The sequence below is a fragment of the Orcinus orca genome, chromosome 3, assembly GCF_937001465.1.
Source record: "Orcinus orca chromosome 3, mOrcOrc1.1, whole genome shotgun sequence".
NCBI lineage: Eukaryota > Metazoa > Chordata > Mammalia > Artiodactyla > Delphinidae > Orcinus > Orcinus orca.
In genome coordinates, this window is record NC_064561.1 from 159,368,794 (window position 1) to 159,385,192 (window position 16,399).

The following is a 16,399-nucleotide window of genomic DNA, read 5'->3' on the forward strand; positions in this document are numbered from 1 at the left end:
GTTTTATTCTGTTGCCATAGTGTAAGAGCAAGGTGGGGGTTTTTAAAAAATATTTATTTATTTATTTTGGCTGTGCCAGGTCTTGGTTGCAGCACACGGGATCCTCACTGTGGCATGCAGGATCTTTAGTTGCAGCATGCAGACTCTTAGTTGTTGCATGCAGACTTCTTAGCTGAGGCATGCAGACTCTTAGTTGAGGCATGTATGCGGGATCTAGTTCGCCAACCAGGGATCGAACCCAGGCCCCCTGCATTGGGAGCACAGAGTCTTAGCCACTGGACCACCAGGGAAGTCCCAAGAGCAAGGTTTTGAAGCTGGCAAAAGTGTTTGAATTCTGACCTCATCACTTTCTGTGACTTGAGTCAGTCAGCTTCATTATAATAGGATGGAACCAAGGCCAAGAGAGGCTGACTGAAATGTCCCTCTGTTGGTGCACCCAGGGAAAAAGGTGGTTGTATGGACTTGGAAATACTCCATTTAACTTTCCTCCAGTGGTATTGGCCTGTAGTAGGAACTTAATCAATGGTGGAGCTGGTGGTGGTGGTACCTGTTGTAATTATGAATTCCTATGAGATTTTTATTGAATAAGCGTACAAGTATAAAATTATTTTTTATCATTAATTATTTGAAGGGCGGCATAAAAGGGAAGAGTCAGTTCCTGTTTATGTCTTGCAGAAGTTTTGGATCACTGTCTTTTTTTAATAAAATGTACCCTTGCTGCAAGTGTATGCAAATTGGAAGGCAGCTTTGACAATTACATGGGTTTCTGGTTAATTTACTGATTGTCTTTCTTATATGTAAATGCTTAGCATAAGGCTTGATTTAAATATAATTTTTACATGCTGATTTCAAATTCCAAACACCACATTTTGTTTCTTTTTCAGTAAAAGGGCATTTTTTGTTTGAACTTGCCAGAGTAGTTGATTTGGTTTACTTTTTTTCTTATCCATTTACCAGGAAAAGCTGGCTTATCCCCAAGGCCTTTATTATTTTTTTTTAATCTAATTTGGCAAGAAGAGGTTTGACTACCTGAATGTAAGGGTGAATGAATCCAGCTAATTTACTAATGCTTGTTGTTTGGCTTAGTATTGCTTTAGAACTTAAAGGTTACTCATCATAATGGGGTCTTTTCTAGGAAGCACTCCAAAAAATACGACAGAAGAATACCATGAGGCGAGAAGTAACAGTGGAGCTGAGTAGCCAAGGATTCTGGAAAACTGGCATCCGTTCTGATGTCTGTCAGGTGATGACACTTCTAAGAACACAATTATACCCAAACATCTCTTCCTTTAAAAGGCGTCTGGCACTGAAGTCTTCCTAATTCTGGGAAGTTTCTGCAGAACATATTACCTGTAGCTAAATGGAACACCAACCATGAATTGTTTTCTATCATTTGGGTTTTGTTTTTGTGTCAGTTTTCATGTTGTCTTGTTTCATTGTGTGTGTGTGTGTGCTTGTGCATGTGCACAGTGGGGGCATGGGACGCACTGACTTAGTAATGCTCAATTCTGTCTCTGTACACTGAATGAAGGCAGGTCTGTTCTTCAAATGCGTCTGCCTGTTTGAGCTCGTGCATAGGTGCCTGTTAAAAGAGATCCTCCAGCAGCTCTACAGGCAGATTCCTGAAGGTCGTGTGTACAAACTCTCCAGACTGATGACTCAGACTTATATTGCAGAGAACGGAAGGCATTTATGAACAGAAACAGTATACATTTCATGTTTGAGCCAAATGATAATATTTTTTCTTTGGGTAAACTTAATAGAGGAACATTTCAGCTATATATATAACTGGCTCACTAATAAGTATTTTTGTTTTCCTTATGGGTGGAATTTTTACCAGACTAGAGGTCCCCCAAACCGAGCATGTTCTTTGACTCTTCACGTGATTCTTTGGTTAACGATTGATATTGGTTGCACTCCATGGGAATTACAGTAAAGGAAATGATTACCCAGGCGGGAGTCAGGTAATGCAGTTTGCTATGTTCGAACTTTTGGAATAATACTTCCAGGCTGCCACATATCTGTTGTAATGGTAGCATGTATTGTAATAAGTTCAGATACTCTTAGGTATTCATTTCATCGTAATGAGTTTTCTTTTAAAAAAATCAATGTTGGCATTTAATTATTGTATTGAACAGTGGAATTTAATCGTATCACTGAACGAATTGCTATGTCATTCATTTACCATGTGAAGCTAAGTGTTTTTGTGCTAGGATGAACTGCTATTGATGCAGTATTGCTAAATAGTTTGAAAATAATCATCTACAGTGGTAGCCAGTACATCCACCAAGTCCTCAGTTATCTTGCCAATTGACCAGTTTTTTTTTGTACTGTAAGTATTTTCAGAAGCGACTCTCTTACTTCCGTTGATCCTTTCTTAGCGCCACTTGGAGCCGTATCACCCAGTTTTTCTGTTTGCTAGTGTTTCTCCAAAACCAACACAACACCATAATGCCAACATAATGTCTTAAGACATCGTAAGAACAATGAGTGGAATCTTCAACAGTCTGCTCAAAATCTGGTAATCGTGGTGATAAGTCAAAGTTGATTGTTTGAGATCATAACATTGAGCAGCATGAAGAACTGGAAAGGACCTGAGAGTTCTTCTAGTTCAGTGCCTTTTAAACTTGTGTTTTTGGTTGACTTTGAAGTTTTTGTTTGTTTGTTTGTTTTAAACAAAACCCTGTGGCGCCCTAGTTTGTAAAAAGATAAAAAAACAACTGATTGATGAGTGGTGGGTATGAAGGGAGTATCCATCCCATTGTACGAGATCTCTCTCCCACCCTGTGGAGCAGTCCTTAAGGCAGTTTTGTTCCGCTGAACACAGTTTTTTTGAAAGCATTGAGCTCTTTGTACCCTTTGTTTTGGTAAAACAAATAGGGGTGCTGAATGATATGTTCCCCTGCCATTTTATGGCCTTCAGCTGTGACACAAATAGCTCCTCAGCTGGATTGGAAGCAGCTTGAGGACTAGGTTATCTTCTCTCTCTCTGTGTATATTATATTTTACATTCTGTTTTGAGGTTGTTAGGCAAACACACTCCATCAGTTCTTTTGACTAACTGGACCTGATTAAAACTTTGGCAAAGGTGAATACTTCTTTTTTTTTTTTTTTTGCGGTACGCGAAATATTTCTTGATCTAATAATGGTTCCTCCATCTGGAGGAGTCCTGCTGTTCCACAGAAAACTGGCATCTGTTTCAAAGCCATGCTTCCATTCTCCTCTCCTATTTTTTTCCAAGTAACATTGGCTCTTAACTATATTTAATTTCTTATCCCAGAATAAATGTTTTCTTTTTTGTGTGTGTTCCTTAAATAAGATGGCAGGTAGCATGTAATAATGTAGTTTAAAACATTCAAAATAAATGCATTTAGTATTTTTCGTAATGAAGAATAAGAATCTGATTGAGAAATAGCAGTTAAATGAAATTATACACTGAATACTCTGAATAACCCTGAAGCCTGTGAAAAAATGGACTCATACTTAATTTTAAGAGAAAGAGGCTGAGCGCAGCTCTAAAATTGTTGGGTGGGGAGAGTTTTCCTCTATTTGGTAGTTCATTGGTGTAGAACCTACTTTTTGTTAGTAATAATTGCTAGTGGGTTGCTAGCGAAAGCCTTGTGATGCTGTCAAACTGCCACTGGCGATAAAACTATTATGATGAATCTAAGGCAGAGCAACCTAAGGACCAGCATCTCACTCTAGAAGTGGAATTTCCCAACCAGAGAAGACAGCAAGGGTTGTTAGGAGATAAGAAAATTCTACCTGATGCCCCAATCAGTGTTAGGAGGAATGGAAACCTACGGGTGGTCCAGTAACCTGTAATTACACGTGAACTAAATGCAGACTTGAACCATGTTTAGAGAGAAACTATTGAAAGATTTTCTCAGTGTTACTGCTTGTTAGAGTGAATTCCGGGTAATATGGAAGAAAAAGCAGAAATCAAAACCAAACTGCGGCTGAGAAATTCAGCATTATGACTCAGAAGAGGAAAAAGGGTATCATGTGGCTACAGTATCTGTGCTTTAAGAATGGGGTTTTTGGGGCTTCCTTGGTGGCGCAGTGGTTGAGACTCCACTTGCCGATGCAGGGGACACGGGTTCGTGCCCCGGTCTGGGAAGATCCCACATGCCGTGGAGCGGCTGGGCCCGTGAGGCATGGCTGCTGAGCCTGCCTGTGCTCCACAACGGGAGGGGCCACACCAGTGAGAGGCCCGCGTACCGCAAAAAAAAAAAAAAAGAATGGGGTTTTGCACACCAAAGTTGAATTGGTGTCTTAGAGGAGTAGGTACCTGTGCCCTGTGCTATGCTAAGGAAGTTGTCCATGGAAATCAATAAACTGAATCACAAGAATGAAGGATGAATAAATGTGACACACAGAGCTGTCAAAAAAGGGAGCAAAGAATCTGCATCAGGACAGTCATATAACCAGTATGAGGCTCGTGCAAAACTGGAGGACGCTACAGCTCCTTATTTTTATGAGGAGGCATGGTGCCTGACGAACTACACGTCATGGCTGGTGTTTGTATTGAGTGGACAGAGTTGTATTTGGACTGATTAATAGCTGGCTGTCTTCCTATAGTGACTCTCTAGAATGGGATGGAAGCCTGCCATGTGTTATCAAACTAACTGATGTTCTTGCTCAGTGATTTAGCAGGTGATGACTGAACAGTGAAAAGAAACATCTCTAGGGATTAAGAGATTTTGGACAACACATTGAAGGAAGTATTTTCTAAGTTAAAACTTGGGGGAAAAAAGGAAGAACCTCTGAGAGGCATATGGCTTCACAGTTATTGTTAACAAAATCTTTGGACCATGTGAGAGACTTGATTTTTTTTTCTTTTTTTTTTTTACTGGAGAAGTAATGCTTCTTGTGAAGAAAGGGAAGAAGATTTTGCTTAAAAGCTAACTGGCCTGATAGAGAACTATTATTATACTTTTATTTTTAAAAATATCAATATTACAGTAGTATAATATCAATATACAAGATTAGAGAGGAAAGTATAATGAACTCCATGGACTCATCAGTCAGTTTCAACAGTATCAACAACATTTCTATAATATCAAATGCTAGTCAATGTTCACGTTTTCCCAATTGCCTATTAAATTTATTTGCCTGTTTGAAATGGAGTACAAACAAGATCCATACTTTGCGGTTAGTTGATGTTTTTTTAAGTCTCTTTAAACTGTGGGTTCTCATTCCATTTCTCCCTTTGCTTTCCTTGCAGTTTTTTATTGTGGAAGAAACTGGATCAGGTATTCCGTAGAGTTCCTAAGCTCTGATCAGGGTTTCCTTGATTGCAGCTTTATGGGGTCATTTAACACGTGTTTCTGTCCCTTGTATTTCCTACAGATTGGTAGTTAGATCTAATACTGTGCCATCTAATACAGTACCACTGGCCACACATGGCTATTTGAATTTAAATTAATTAAAATGAAATTAAATGAAAAATTCAGTTCTTAGTTGCCCTCACCACATTTCAAGCACTTAATGGATACCTCTGGCCTAGTGTCTGTTGTAACAGCACAGATACAGAATATTTCCATCATCATAGAAACTTCTGTTGGACAGCTGTGATGAGTTTAAAGTTCTTTTTTTTGAAGGACTTTTTCATAGGGAGTAGTGTGGTCTCTCTTTTTTTTTTAATAAATTTTAAAAATATATTTATTTATTAGGCTGCACTGGGTCTTAGTTGTGGCATGTGGCATCTTTGTTGCGACACGCGGGATCTTTAGTTGCGGCACGTGGGCTCTTAGTTGCAGCATGTGGGATCTAGTTCCCTGACCAGGGATCAAACCCAGGCTCCCTTCATTGGGAGTATGGAGTCTTAACCACTGGACCACTAGAGAAGTCCCTGGTCTCTCTTTTTCGTGTGTGACGTTATTAGTTATTGATGGATCATTACCTAGGTCCAGTAATTCATTAGGCGTTGCCAAAGTGATATTCTATCTTTCCTTCTGCATTTATCAGAATACTTTTATAAAGGATATTGCCCTCACCAGCTATTTGATTACGCTGAAGTACAGATCCCATATAGGACAAAACCAAAAAAATTGCTCATTCGATTTATTCCATAATACATACACAAACAGTAGTCTTAGAATAACAGTATTAATGGCACCACCAACAATATGATTATGGGAAGTAGGTGTTTGTTTGTTTGGGGTCTTTTTGTCTGTGATGATAGCTGTATCCCACCAGGCATGCACACTCAGATTACCATGTTTTAAGGTCATTTCTGCTTATACCACAAACTGGATACACAGATTCATTTATTTTATTTTACTTTTGATTTTAAAGGTTCCTTTTAAAAATTACATATTGTCTTATAATTATGTAGTATATTTACCATGATTCCAAACTCAGATTTACAAATGCAATTATGTTTTTCAAAAATCTAATTTCTATCTCTTGCCACTTTCCCCCCCACCCCAAAGGTAACCATCTTTTAGAAATGATTTAATTTTTCCCATTTTAATATAAGCAAATAGACACACACACACACACTCTCTTGATATATGTGACCTCCCCTCTGTCAAACTGTTTTGAAGTTTTGTGGTCACTTACGAGGTCTATTTTATTTGCCTTTTTTTTTTTTTTCCGTATCTCTTTTTGTATTTAGGAAAGATTATATTTTTGTTCTAATGTTTACCTTTATTGTATAATTAAATTTCTCCCTCCTCTCCCTCTCTTTCTATGTGTGTGTGTCCCGCTGTCTGTTAATGAAAATAACTACTATCTGCTACAGCTGGCCCTTGAACAACATGGGTTTGAACAGCTTAGGTCCTTTTGTCTCAGTGTCCAAAGATTTTTTTTTTTTCTTTAAAAACTAACAGTAGTTTTACTAGAATATGTCTCAGCTCTTTTGGTTAATTTTTTTCAGATATGCTGTGTGCCCTTTCAATATACACTTTCACATTGTCGTTCATCTCAGGAAAGTTTTCTTGAATTACTGATTTCATTATTCTATTGTTTTGATTTCTTTTTTTTTTTTTTAACATCTTTATTGGGGTATAATTGCTTTACAATGGTGTGTTAGTTTCTGCTTTATAACAAAGTGAATCAGTTATACATATACATGTTCCCATATCTCTTCCCTCTTGCGTCTCCCTCCCTCCCACCCTCCCTATCCCACCCCTCCAGGCGGTCACCAAGCACCGAGCCAATATCCCTGTGCCATGCAGCTGCTTCCCACTAGCTATCTACCTTACGTTTGTTACTGTGTATATGTCCATGACTCTCTCTTGCCCTGTCACAGCTCACCCTTCCCCCTCCCCATATCCTCAAGTCTGTTCTCTGGTAGGTCTGTGTCTTTATTACTGTCTTACCCCTAGGTTCTCCATGACATTTTTTTTTCTTAAATTCCATATATGTGTGTTAGCATACGGTATTTGTCTTTTTCTTTCTGACTTACTTCACTCTGTATGACAGATTCTAGGTCTATCCACCTCATTTCAAATAGCTCAATTTCGTTTCTTTTTATGGCTGAGTAATAGTCCATTGTATATATGTACCACATCTTCTTTATCCATTCATCCGATGATGGGCACTTAGGTTGTTTCCATCTCCGGGCTATTGTAAATAGAGCTGCAATGAACATTTTGGTACATGGCTCTTTTTGAATTTTGGTTTTCTCAGGGTATATGCCCAGTAGTGGGATTGCTGGGTCATATGATAGTTCTATTTGTAGTTTTTTAAGGAACCTCCATACTGTTCTCCATAGTGGCTGAACCAATTCACATTCCCACCAGCAGTGTAAGAGTGTTCCCTTTTCTCCACACCCTCTCCAGCATTTATTGTTTCTAGATTTTTTGATGATGGCCATTCTTACTGGTGTGAGATGATATCTCATTGTAGTTTTGATTTGCATTTCTCTAATGATTAATGATGTTGAGCATTCTTTCATGTGTTTGTTGGCAGTCTGCATATCTTCTTTGGAGAAATGTCTATTTAGGTCTTCTGCCCATTATTTAATTGGGTTGTTTGTTTTTTTGTTATTGAGCTGCATGAGCTGCTTGTAAATTTTGGAGATTAATCCTTTGTCAGTTGCTTCATTTGCAAATATTTTCTCCCATTCTGAGGGTTGTCTTTTGGTCTTGTTTATGGTTTCCTTTGCTGTGCAAAAGCTTTGAAGTTTCATTAGGTCCCATTTGTTTATTTTTGTTTTTATTTCCATTACTCTAGGAGGTGGGTCAGAAAGGATCTTGCTGTGATTTATGTCATAGAGTGTTCTGCCTATGTTTTCCTCTAAGAGTTTGATAGTTTCTGGCCTTACATTTAGGTCTTTAATCCATTTTGAGCTTATTTTTGTGTATGGTGTTTTCGGGAGTGATCTAATCTCATACTTTTACATGTATCTCTCTTTTTTTTTTTAAGGACTGCTATTATATACATCTTGTATCTTTGCTTATTTTCCATATCTATCATTTTCTCTTAAATCATTTTTTCTGATTTTTTATTTTTTCTAAAAGTTTTTCTTTTTTCCATCTTTTATTTCTCAAAGGCAGTAGTCATTGGTTAATATGCTGTTGTGTTCCTTCTGTTTAGTCTATATTCTTGAAATCATTATTTCCTTCTATGTCTTTTTCCTGAGTTTTGTCACTTCTTTTCTGATCTTCCTTTCTTCCAGTCATCTCATTTCTGAATTAATATAGTATTTATTAATAGTTTCCTTATAAATGTTATTGTTTTCTTAATTTAGTTTGTTTTGAAATAATAGGTTACAGCTTTCATTGGTTTTATTGGCATGTTTTTCTGGCATTTTATTATCAGAGGTATCTTGTTCTATTCCTTTCATCTATTTTCTTATAAAATCCTTGAGTGTGATTTAATCATGATTCTTTTCCATTGCTCTTTAGGTTAAATCTTGTTAAATAAGTGAAATATTTTCCTGTGCTCTTTTAAAAAAATATCTATTTATTTTTATTTAAAATTTTTTTTGGCTGCGTTGGGTCTTCATTGTGGCATGAGAGATCTTCATTGCAGCGTGCGGGCTCTTTGTTGCGGCACATGGGCTTCTCACTCTTTGTGGTGCGCGGGCTTCTCTCTATTTGCAGTGTGCAGGTTTTCTCTCTAGTTGTGGCGTGGGCTCTGAAGTTTGTGGCACGCAGGCTCTCTAGTTGAGGCACGCGGGCTCAGTAGTTGTGGCGTGCGGGCTTAGTTGCCCCATGACATGTGGAATCTTAGTTCCCTGACCAGGAATCAAACCTGCATCCCCTGCATTGGAAGGTGGATTCTTGACCACTGGACCACCAGGGAAGTCCCTATTTTCCTGTACTTTTAGGAGGAAATGTAAGCCAGAATAGTTCTCATGGCTCTAGAGCCTCTCCTTCTGTTGTTTTTGCAAAGTGATTTAAAAATGGGGGGTGGGTGCTCATCATATCTGAGATCTGCTGCGTCTGTTTTGTTCCTCTACTTTTATCTGGACATTCTCTTTCTTTTGCCTTTTATTGTTTCTCTCCTGCTAAATGTGGCTTTTACTCCTAGCACTTTCTTTACACCATGGGGCTTTACCCTGGAAGGGAACTTGAGTTTTTAATTTTGAGCATTTTTAGGGCCCAGGCTTCTCCCACAGTGTTAGACTGTCCTCTTATATTCATCCAGTGAATTGGATTCTGTAGAGCCCTCTCCAGTTTGGGCCACAATTCCAGTGAATATATGTTAATTTGGGGGCTCTTCCATTCTTGGGGTCATCAGAAGCCCTGCTGTTCTCCCTGTGTTTTTTCTCTCTCAGATGCTGAGACCACACACAGGTCTTTGTCCTCACCCACACTTATTTTGGCACTCGTGGGGATACCTTGTCATCTAGTTTTTATGTATTTATTGTTCACAGTTCTATTTTGCTATACTGGTTGCTCATTTTTAGTGGAGAATTTGAATAGATTTAAAAACTGTGCACTGCCATTTTCTTACAGTCTTCCAAAGGAGCTTTTAAAAATGAAAGCAGTTTCTAGGCATGAATGGAGTGGGGGGGAGATGCTTAGTGATTGTGTCTATTTTAACATTTCAAAAATTGATAATTTAAAAAACTGAGCTAGAGCCTCGTAGATAACCTTGAGACTTGTTTGTCAGGGATACAAGATGGACATGGGTCATATATACCTTTCCATGGTGGTCACAAGAAACATACCTGGGTAGAGAAACTGGCTCTGTTTGGAGCAAGTTTAGAGGAAGTGGCGAAGGGACTCACAGCTGTTTCACATAAGTAAAGGTTTTGTTCTTTTCCAGGGGTAGACCTAAGTTGAAAGGGGTAAACCTCCAAAGAGACAGATTTGGACTAATGATAATTTTCTAATAATCAGAGTACTCTAAAGGTAGTGTTGTTTTCTTAACAGGTAATGATTTATCTCTTCCCGGAGGTATTAAAACACCAGTTTGAATTCATACTTCAGAAAGATAGTTACACTGCATAGTCTTCATGACCCATCCTCCTTGTGTGCTTAGCATCAATACCCTTGAGTCCCCTGCAATTGAAAGGCCTGGAAAACTATATTATACCTTGGGAGCAAAAAGAGTGTCTTCATCTTTTTTCTCTTCCACAACTAATATAAGCCTTACCCGTGGAGGTGCTTAATATGTATTTATTGAATTGAACTGGAAAGAAAGACTTTCTGTTGATTAGAGATCCTTTTTTGGAGAACTAATCTTTCTTTATAAGTTAATACAGGAAACTGATTTCTGTAGTTTCAAGCAAATCCATTATCATGTATTTTTAAATAATGCCAGCTTAAAATACTTCAAAGACTAAAATGATATAAAGCACATGTCAGTCATTCTGTGATGGGCTGTGCCCATCCTCCAGGTTCTGATGAATAAGAATGACTCCTTCATTCTCTTGAGTTCTAGGGAAACATTATTAAAAAAAAAAAAAGAAAGAAAGAAAGAAAAAGATATGCTTTCCATGAAATCTCCCAATAAGGAATCTATAGCCAAATGAAAAGTGAAATAAAAATAAAAGTTCTATATCCTCAGGTGATTTAACTGTATCGGTGGTTTTATAAAAGTTGTCCTTATAGTGTTAGATTGAGTGTTAAACCTAGAATGCCCTTTCGAGATCATCTGCCTGAGAAATTCTTACCCAGAGGATAGTGATGGGCTTTAGAGATCTGTGAACTCATTAAAATTCCATACAATTTTTGCATGTTTGTGCACATAGACACTTTTCTGGGGAAAGATTCATTTTCCTTAGATTCTCAGAAGTGTCTGGACACTGACAAAGTTTCAGAATTTGTGAGTCCTAATCCATTCCCTTAGAATTAAAGATAGACAAGGAGGCACAGAAATTCTTATGACTTCCTTAAGGTTACCCTGCTGGGTACTGATGAACCATGGCTATTCCTACTTCAGTGAGGGCCAATAGGCCTTGTTCTAAGCAATTTTTTGTATTTGCTCATTTAATCCTTTTAACTGTACTTGAAAGTGGCTACACTGATTGTCTTCATTTTACAGGTGAGGAAACAGAAACAGAGAGGTTAGATAATTTGCCCTGAGTCCCATGATGAATGAGTGACAGAGCAGGATTTGGACCCAGGCATTCTGGTTCTAGAGACCGTATCTTTAACAGCTGTAGTCCACCACCCCTCACAGAGGATATGCCAGGATGCCATGTAGCCAGTAAACTGTTTCAAGACTTTGTGAGATGGAATTTAGAATGTAAAAATGGTTCTTGTTTGTTGTAAAATAAATGAAGTGTTTTTAATAAGTTTTTATAGAGTTAAACATTGAAATATGCTTTTTCCTAGCATGCAATGATGCTGCCTGTTTTGACCCATCATATTCGATACCACCAGTGCCTAATGCATCTGGACAAGTTGATAGGATATACTTTCCAAGATCGTTGTCTGTTACAGGTAAGAATTACTCTCCTGTACATTTATATAATAACAAGATAGGAGTAATTCCTCTTGCAGGCTACAAATGGAGCACTGAGAGTCTCTTCTGGGAGATGATGAGGATGTTTAGAAACAAAGCTCTCTCCATTACTCTACTCTTATTGCCACTTTCAAACCCTTTTTCTCACTTTTTTTTTTTTTCTTTTTGATGCTGTCCCTAAAGAAATAGATTAGGGCTTCCCTGGTAGCGCAGTGGTTGAGAGTCCGCCTGCCAATGCAGGGGACACGGGTTCGTGCCCCGGTCTGGGAGGATCCCACATGCCGCGGAGCGGCTGGGCCCGTGAGCCATGGCCGCTGAGCCTGCGCGTCCGGAGCCTGTGCTCCGCAATGGGAGAGGCCACAACAGTGAGAGGCCCGCGTACCGCAAAAAAAAAAAAAAAAAAAAAAAAAGAGAGACCAAAGCTAAAATTTGCCCGTCAAACCTGACCACTTCTTTCAGCTTTTCCTCCTTTATGGCTCTTCTTTCCAGGTGCTGTATATTCTAATTCGTCTCTGAAAGATGTGGTTTTTTAGGTTTGTTTAGAAGAGCTTGCACCAAAGCTTTGGAAATGTGACATTGGAGGAAATAGGATGGAAAGATCGGGGATTAAAATTTGACTAGATAAACAGATCTCTTTCCTGTTTCATTTGAGGTGATATAAAGATGGTGCTTCTATGCTGAATTTGTTTTTGTTTTTATGCTGAGTTTTTAAGACTAAACTTATTTCACCGAAATTTTAGCTGGCAATGACCCACCCAAGTCATCACTTAAATTTTGGAATGAATCCTGATCATGCCAGGAACTCTTTGTCTAACTGTGGAATTCGGCAACCCAAATATGGAGATAGAAAAGTTCATCACATGCACATGCGGAAAAAAGGTATGTTTGGATTCCACTCCCCTGTTTTGTTCTGTGTCTCCTGTTGTAAATTAAATCCCCACCAGGAATGGTTCCCTGGTGACTGATTCATTCTCTCTTTCTTTAGTGTTTCCTGACCCATATGTAATAACATTCACTTTGAGCAGAGCATTATGATAAGAGTAAATGAATTTGTGAGAGAATTTCCTTTCTCCTATCAAGTGTTTTAAGTAACTAAGTTGATCAGACTTGCTAGTCAAATTGGGGTGAGATAGATAATTTTCTTTCTACATGTCATATGATGATGGTCCCAGAATTCTTCTAACAGTATTTAGTTGTGATTTTTTTTTTTAATAGGAATTAACACCTTAATAAATATTATGTCACGCCTTGGCCAAGATGACCCAACTCCCTCAAGGTAAAGTAGATTTTTTAATAATAAACTTTGTTGAGATATAATTCACATACCATACAATTCCCCCATTTAAAGTGTACAATTCAGTGGTTTTTGGTTTATTCACAAAATGGTGCAACCATGATCACTGTCTAATTTTAGAGCATTTTCATCATCCCCAAAAGAAACCCCATACTCCCCATTTCCCTCAGCCTGCCCAGCCCTGGACATCCACCAGTCTTCTTTTAATCCATGTTCAATATTTATGTATTTACCTATTCTGAACATTTTGTATAAATGGTGTCATACAGTATGTGGTCCTTTGTGACTGGTTTATTTTACTTTACATTATGTTTAAAAGATTTATCCATGTTACAGTATATGTCAGTGTTTCTTTTTATTGCCAAATAATATTCCATGGTATAGGTATACCATGTTTTATTTATCTAGTCACCAACTGATGGTCATTTGTTGTTTTTACTTTTTGGTTATTATGAATGTTGCTATGAATATTTGTATACAGGTTTTTGTATGGACATATGTTTTGATTTTTCTTGGGTATATACCTAGGAGTGGAATTTCTGGATGATACGGTAACTCTGTTTCACCTTTCCTTTAAGGAACTGCCAGACTGTTTCCAAAGTGGCTGCACCATTTTATTTTCCCAGCAGCAATGTATATGAAGGTTCTGATTTCTTCACATCTTTCCCAACACTTGTTATTATCTGTCTTTTTGAACCTGGGCTTCCTAGTGGATATGAAATAGTATCTCATTGTGGTTTTGTCATATTTCCCTGATGGCTACTGATGTTGAGCATCTTTTCATGTGCTTATGGGCCATTTGTGTATCTTCTCTGGAAAAATATCCAGATCCTTTTCCCATTTTTAATCAGGTTACTTTTTGTTGTTGAGTTACAATCATTTTTTAATGTATTCTAGATACAAGTCCCTTATCAGGTATGTTATTTGTAAAAATCTTTTCTCATTCTGTGGATCATCTTTTCACTCTCTTAGTGAAGCACAAACGTTTTGATGAATTCCACATAATAGATAAATTTTGTTGCTTTTGTTGCTTCTGCTTTTGGTGTCATGTCTAAGAAACCATTGCCTAATCTAAAGTCATGAAGACTTACATCTGTTTCTTCTAAGAGCTTTATGGGTTTTTTCCTCTGACATTTAGATCTGTTCTGTTCTGAGTTAATTCTTATATATGGTATGACATAGAGGTCCAGCTGCATTCTTTTGCTTGTGGATATGCAGTTGTCCCAGCACCATTTCTTGAAAAGGCTGATCTTTCCCCACTAAATCATATGGGTTGAAATCACCCTTGACAGTATATTTGAGGGTTTATTTTTGGATTCTTAGTTCATTCCATTGATTTTTATGTCTGTCCTTAAGCCAGTACCACACTGTCTTGATTACTGTAGCTTTGTAATAAGTTTTGAAATCTAGAAATGCAAGATCTCTTCTCTAACTTTCTTTTTTTCCAGACTATTTCGGCTATTCTAGACCTGTTACATTTTCACATGAATTTTTTAGTTACCTTAAGAACTTTTGCAAAGAAGCCAGCTGGGGTTTTGATAGGGATTGTGTTGAGTCTGTGGATCAATTTGTGAATGCTTACCATCTTAATATTAAGTCTTCTGCTTAATATTGTCTTCTGTTCCCTGAACGTTAGATGTCTTTATTTTTTCTTTGTTGTCTTTAATTTCTTAGTAATGCTTTTTAGTTTTCAGAGTATACATTTTGTATATCTTTTGTTAAATTTATTCATAAGTATTCTTTTCGATGCTATTATAAATGAAATTATTTTCTTAATCTTTATTTTTGGATTGTTCATTGCAAGCATATAGAAATACAATTGATTTTTGATTATTGATCTTGTATCTTGCAACCTTGATGAGCTCATTTGTTAGCTCCAGTAGTTTTTTAGTGAATTCCTTAAGATTTTCTATATAGATGATCATTTCATTTATAAATAGAGATATTTTTACTATTTCCTTTCCAGTCTGGATGCCTTTCATTTCATTTTCTTAACCTAGTTGCCCTAGCTGGAGTCTCCAGTACAATATCAAATAGAAGTGGTGCGAGAGGATCCTTACCTTCTTCCTAATCTTAAATGGAAAACATTTTTTTACCATTGTGTATGATGTTATCTCATAGGTGCCTTTTATCAGATTGAGGAAGTTCCCTTTTATTCCTAATTTGCTGAATGTTTTTGTCATGAGAGTGTGTTGGACTTTGTCACATGCTTTCTCTGCATCTATTAAGATGATCATGTGTTTTTTTCATTTATTTTATCCACATGGTGTATTACATTAATTGATTTTGGGGTGTTAAACCAACCTTGCCTTCCTGGGATACATCACACTTGATCATGGTATATAATCCTTTTTATATGCTATGTTTAGTTAGAATTTAGTTTGCTAGTATGCTGTTGAGGATTTTTGGTCTGTAGTTTTCCTTTCCTGTGACGTTTTAGTCTGGTTTCACAATTAGGATAATACTGGCCTCATGCAATGGGTTGGAAAGTTTTATATGCTGGTTTCCGTATTTTATTTCTTGATTTTAAGTGATACCTTAATATATGAATATTCTCACTTTGTGGCCTGGAACCCCTGAGGAACCTGGGAAGGAAGTAGGCTGAGTCTATATAAACTCATTAACACCCTGGAAAACTGAATGGAAGTAAATGCCAAATGCCGATGGGGCTCTGATGTTGCTCTCAGGAGGCTTATCTCTGTGTGTGAAGCACAGCAGGTTCTATTTTGAAAGCCAGTAGAGGAGGTTGCTTGAGGGCGGCTTGCTTTTTAAAACGGGGCATTGAAGAGTTGAATAGCCAGGTTTGTCCCTCTTGGGATCCAGACTTAGATGGATGAAAGGTAGGTAGAGCAGGGTTGGAAGTGACAGAGTTGAGACACTGCTGCAGCTGGTAACTGGCCTCCACAGTGAGGTAGGTGCCCAGCTGAGCTAGTGTAGCTTCCTTTTCTACCTTTTTCTTCATATATCACTTTTCTTTTCAAATAGACTTGCCTTGACGTTGCTGTCTTTTGAGGTTATCATAAACCAAACTGTCTTTCCTCTTCAATCAAGAGGTAAAAAGAAAGGCAGGACAGAAATTTAAAATTCCAGTTTGAAGATGATCACATGCCTCACTACTGTGTTCTGTGAGGGTGTAAGATCAGAAAAGGACTGTCTAATTAGGGGAGCCCTTAATCACACCCTGAGGGATAGTGTGGCCATGGTTTCATTTTACCTTGCTATACTGTGGATTCT

The 16,399-nt window shown here is 37.8% G+C and overlaps 1 protein-coding gene across 7 annotated transcripts in view; it reads left to right on the forward strand.

Moving 5' to 3' along the window:
- The window catches only part of DROSHA (drosha ribonuclease III), a 128,814-nt gene that overhangs the window by 62,303 nt on the left and 50,112 nt on the right, over window positions 1-16,399 (forward strand). For all 7 annotated transcript variants that reach the window (XM_012531666.3, XM_033421323.2, XM_012531667.3 and 4 more), the window contains 4 exons: window positions 1,136-1,243; window positions 11,742-11,849; window positions 12,612-12,750; window positions 13,087-13,147. In XM_012531666.3, the coding sequence (XP_012387120.1) occupies window positions 1,136-1,243; window positions 11,742-11,849; window positions 12,612-12,750; window positions 13,087-13,147 (416 nt within the window). The remainder of the gene's footprint in view (window positions 1-1,135; window positions 1,244-11,741; window positions 11,850-12,611; window positions 12,751-13,086; window positions 13,148-16,399) is intronic.